Below are 5,042 nucleotides of genomic sequence, written 5' to 3'. Positions count from 1 at the left end.
ATATATATATATATATATATATATATATATTAATAATTTTAATTATATTTGACTTTTTTTTTATTTTTCATAGTAAAATCAAATATGAGAAAAACATTTTCCTTGATATTTTTTCTTTCCTTAAGGCTTGGTTCTTGAAAAATTCGAGGAAAAATATGATGGAAAAAAATAAAAAGGAAAAGGGAAAAGAAAAAAAAAGATTTAAAATCAATAAATTATTTTCATACGCTCCTCTAAAATCATTTCACTTATTTGTCTCTATTATTTAAATATTAAATAACTTTAAAATACATAAAATTTTAATTAATTTTAATTATATTTGATTTTATTTCATAATTTTGTAACTAAAGGAAACATGAGAAATCCATTTCCTTTATTATTTTTTTCTTGGAACCAAACATAGCCCAAAAACTACCAAAGTTATCTGTTTCCATCCATACCTAAGTAAAAAAAGAAAAAAAAAAACTAATGATTTTATTTTATTTTATTTTTCCATTATGAAGAAGAAATTAAGTAGAAAATGATTTCCAAAAGAATCTAGAATCTATCTTTTGAGCTTAATTTCAAGTCAATCTTGTAGCTGTAATTTCATGATTATGTGTCAAGCTCGCACTGGAACATAGGGGAAGAGAAGTACTTCAAGTCGCCAAAAATAATATCATCACTCTCGCCATAGCTGTTCGTCTCCTGACAATCAAAGTAAGTCTGAATGTCATCTGGAAAGCTACTCCTGGGCATCTCGATCTGATCTGGAGGAGTCAATGGGCAGTCTGCAGTTGATGTTCTCTCTAACATTTCCTTGAATTTTGATGACTGTAACAAAAGCCCAAGTGCAGATGATGCACCACCACCACCACCACCACTGCCACTACCACCGGCACCCGATCGTGCATGGCTTAGAGGCAGCTCAGTCGCATCCGAGCCATGCTGCTGTTGGAGGAAGCTCAAGCCAAGCTCATGATCACTTGGGTTAGGGTTTGGAGCTGGGCTGCTTTGGCCATTAGGGTTTTGCATGGAGCCAACACTATCACTTTGGTTAGGTCTAAGCCACTTGATGTAACGGCTGAGGTCAAAGTTGGTCACAGCATTAAGTCCTCTGTACTCTATAGCTGCCATGTCATATGCAGTTGCTGCCTCCTCCTGGGTGGCTGCAGTAAATAATGGGAACCATCAGGGGGCATTTTGGGAACAACAGCCAACTTACAACTCCTAATCAATTCAGAATTCAATTTGCTTGAGAAATTGGGTGGTGGGTTTGGAAAAATTTATAAAGTGGATTGAGGCAGTTGGGTGTTAGAGGTTGGGTCACCACACCCCAACCAACTAGGGGTGGTGGATTTCCATACATATATTTTCCACTGAAAACTTGTCCATTTTCTCAATTTGTTGACTGAAATTTCTTCATTTGAGGCAAAAAATTTATGATGAAGTTTAAAACCCACAATTAATGTGACCTGCAAATTGGACTCACCATGTATAAATTCATTGATTTGGAGGCATGCATATGGCAACAAGTTAGTTTTTGGTTGAAATTAATGAAAAAGTTGAAAGTCATGTATGATGTAGGTGCATGAATATTTCAGAATAAAGTCATATTCTAGCTAGGGTTTTTAATAATTCCTTGATGGGGATGGTTTGTGGTTTTCTCTTGGTTGGCAACCCACAAGTTCTTTTCACTTGCTCATTTTTCACTTTTATATTCCCTTTTTTATTAAAAAAAAAAATTAGGTCAATGGTTTCAAATTTTAATCAATGTTAAATAATTATTTAATATTCTTCCAAGATCAAATTTTGTTTCTAGTGTTTTGTTTAGAAACTTTACCATCCCTTCAATTATTTTAGGTTGTTTATTTTTTAGAATTAACCAATTTATATAAAATATTTTTAATTAAATATTTTAATACACAACTAGTATTTTTTTTTTCTCTTCTTGACATGTTGTATATAAAGATTTTTAGAAGATATTTCTAATTTTTCTAATACTTAAAATTTTTCGTTTTTCAAGTATTAAAAATGTTGAAAATACTTTATAAAATCATTTTCAAACGTATTCTTAAAATATGTTTTAAATTGATTCTAAAAAACATTTTTAGCTTGAAAAATGTTTTTTTTAAATGTTTAATAAAATTTAGAAAATAACTTTAAAATTTTGAAAAATTATTAATAGTGTTGAAAATTTGGTTTTTTGGATAAATACTTGACAGATGATTCTTTTAAAAATGTTTTCAGATAAAATATTTTCACTAGTAACACTTCGAGTAAAACACTATGGAAGTTAATAGATCGATAAATTAAAAAAAAAAAAAAAAAAAAGGGTAGAAGAGAAATTACCATAGGTTCCAAGGTAAAGATATTTGTTGCCAAAAACTCTTCCAATTCTAGCCTCCCATCTTCCATTATGATGGTGCCTGCACATGCACATTTAAATTACCTATAGTTTAAATGAGGGAAAATTCATTGTTCACACAAATTAATTAATATTGTTTCATTCTTTTTGCTAATATATTTATTGGATTCATTAAATTCCACCCTCCAAATTAAATAGTTTCCAACGTTAAATCCAGATATATTAGGAATATTTTTAAATTTTAAATTTAGATTTATGAAAAAAATTAAGGCAAAATAAGTGGATTTATTTTGTAAGTACCTGGCTACGCCTCTGTATTTTGACACCCCTCGAGAAAACCCACTACTTTTTCTGTAAATTCAATTCAAAAGGAAAAGAAAAAAAAAAGAAAAGAAAAGAAAAGAAAAGAAAATTTCATCTCAATATCTCTAATCTCCAAACCATATGTAACTTAGATTCCTGATATAAATCCATAGATAATGATACTTGCCTCCTCAAAGATCCGATATATTCTTCTTTGGATTGTCCTTCCATTTCTTTGAGCTCCTCTTGATATGCCGATAACTACAATATTCACAATAATTTATGATTATTGTCATTTTTTTTAATAATTCAATTATTTAATAAATTATTTCGACATAATTAATAAAATAAAATAAATACATAAATATTCTTAATTTACCAAAAAATATTTGAAAATTTTATGTTTATGAAAATCAGAAGATAAAACACATAAGGAAAAAAAAAAAGTAAATAAAGGGATCAAACCATCATTAATGTGTTTGGGAGGTGAGATAATTTACTGGGAAATTGAGAATGGTCTCTTGACCCCAGTACTTCAATGCTGCCAAGTCATAAGCATGTGCTGCAGCTTCTTCATCATCATAAGCCCCTACCAAACCCACAACCATAAACTCAGCAAAATCCTCCAAAACCCTAAGGACTGAATTCAAATTAACATACTGATGGTGATCATATGAAAAACAACTTAGAAAAAATTTCTATTTTCTTTTCTTTGATCTTGGAAAGAAAAGGGTACATGTGAAGGCAGTTAATGGCACCAAACTCACCTAGATACACTGCATTTTCATTTGGATCCCACCACCCCCATTAATTCCAGAACCCCATCAAAGAAACCAGGAAAAAAAATCAGTAAAGAAAAAAAAAAGTCAGAAGATAAACCCTAGTAGATGATGATGATGATATTCTTTTTCATCTACCTTGCCTTCCCTTTTTGTTTTGTGACTCATTCCAGCAGTTCTTATCCCACAAATGAGCCTCATACCGACCCGTCCACCGGTGCCTGAAACCGACCACCTCCCATCAACATAAACACAATAAACAAACAACAACAAAAAAAAAAAACAAATCCTGATCAAGTCAGCAATGCCTGCAACTTCACCTTGTAACGCCCCGAAAAATGGAGCTTCTCTGCGGGGGAGAGTCTCTAGGGACACTCTTCCTAGTCCTCTTGACCTTGGCCACACTGCCACCATTGTTGTTAGTACTATTACCAGTGGTTTTCTGGCTCTTCTGTGAGGTCTTGGCCATGAAAGCCAGGGAGAAAAATGATAAAAAGAGGGAGTTGGGAACTTGGGTGTATGAATATGACCGGGTCTTGAAAGGAAAAGGGCATATAAAGAAAGGAGGAGAGGCCCTTTTGGCAGGGAGTGGAGTATGTGGGCTGGCAAAAATTAAAGAGAAAGAGAGAGGGGGCCGGCCATGGAGGGTGAAATTTGGTGTAATTTGGCCGTCTCTGAACGGCTATTTGTTGTGGTTTTTTCTCCTTTGTCCCCATTTGTAGGCTTAGAGTTGTGTATGGGCTGGTCCAGCTGCTTTCTTTATTCATTCTTCTTTGTGTGGTTATGGAGATGAGAAAATGTTTGTTAAAAGGTGTGGTTTATCATATTGATTACGATGAGACCCGTGTGGGGATCATATTGAATGTGATTTCTTATTTTATTTTTATTTTATTTTAACAAAATTGAAGATATTTATGATGGGTTGGGAGAAGTGGGTGTCTCTATGTTTAAGGATACACTAATAAATGGGTTGAATATCTATTAGGTTTTGTTGTTGATGAGTAATCAAAGAAGCACAAGTAAAAGTAGAAACTAGTTAGATTGTTTTTATGAAGGTGATAACAATTTTTACCTTTTCAAAGAAATTTCAATTCAACTCAAGTGTACTCTACTTCTTGCAAAAGGTGAGATTTTGTGGATTACTTTATGGGTTAAGGATAGGCTTTACGTGTTTGAAATAATTATTAGTTTCCCTTGAAAGAAAAATAAATATTTGATTAAAATTGAAAAAGATGAAAAGTATTTTTGTAAGAAATTGATCATTTTTTAGAAAGGTTAGATTTGTAAAATTGAAATTATTTCCTTAATTTTAGATGGTGTTTGTTTTTTTGGTTGAATAGAAAAAATTAAAATATTTGACTTTTTCTATTCAACTAAAAGTAATATTTTGATATCAAGTAATATAACTAATCTAAAAACTTATTAATAATAAGTTCACTTTAATTATATTGGTTGATATCAATGGGTTATTTTTAATAAAATATTTTGATTTTTTCTATTTAACCAAAAAACAAATATCACCATAATCAAGTAACCATCTAAAAAAACAGAAAGAGTTCATATGATGCTAATTTTGTGTGATTTTTTTTTTCAAAAGTTTCATTAGAATTAAA

General features: G+C 31.3%; 1 protein-coding gene across 1 annotated transcript; it reads right to left on the bottom strand.

Moving 5' to 3' along the window:
• Positions 1-469: 469 nt before the first annotated feature.
• On the bottom strand, positions 470-4,134 carry LOC100260401 (AP2-like ethylene-responsive transcription factor At1g16060). Its single transcript, XM_002272123.4, has 8 exons — positions 3,750-4,134; positions 3,568-3,650; positions 3,418-3,426; positions 3,151-3,239; positions 2,838-2,911; positions 2,648-2,698; positions 2,332-2,408; positions 470-1,148 (listed from the first exon to the last, which is right to left on the bottom strand). The coding sequence occupies exons 1-8, from the start codon at positions 3,896-3,898 to the stop codon at positions 595-597; spliced, it is 1,086 nt and encodes a 361-aa protein (XP_002272159.1). The 5' UTR covers positions 3,899-4,134; the 3' UTR covers positions 470-594.
• Positions 4,135-5,042: the final 908 nt, after the last annotated feature.

Source organism: Vitis vinifera, chromosome 9, assembly GCF_030704535.1.
Source record: "Vitis vinifera cultivar Pinot Noir 40024 chromosome 9, ASM3070453v1".
In the NCBI taxonomy this organism is placed as follows: domain Eukaryota; kingdom Viridiplantae; phylum Streptophyta; class Magnoliopsida; order Vitales; family Vitaceae; genus Vitis; species Vitis vinifera.
This window is presented reverse-complemented; position numbering and strand designations above follow the sequence as displayed.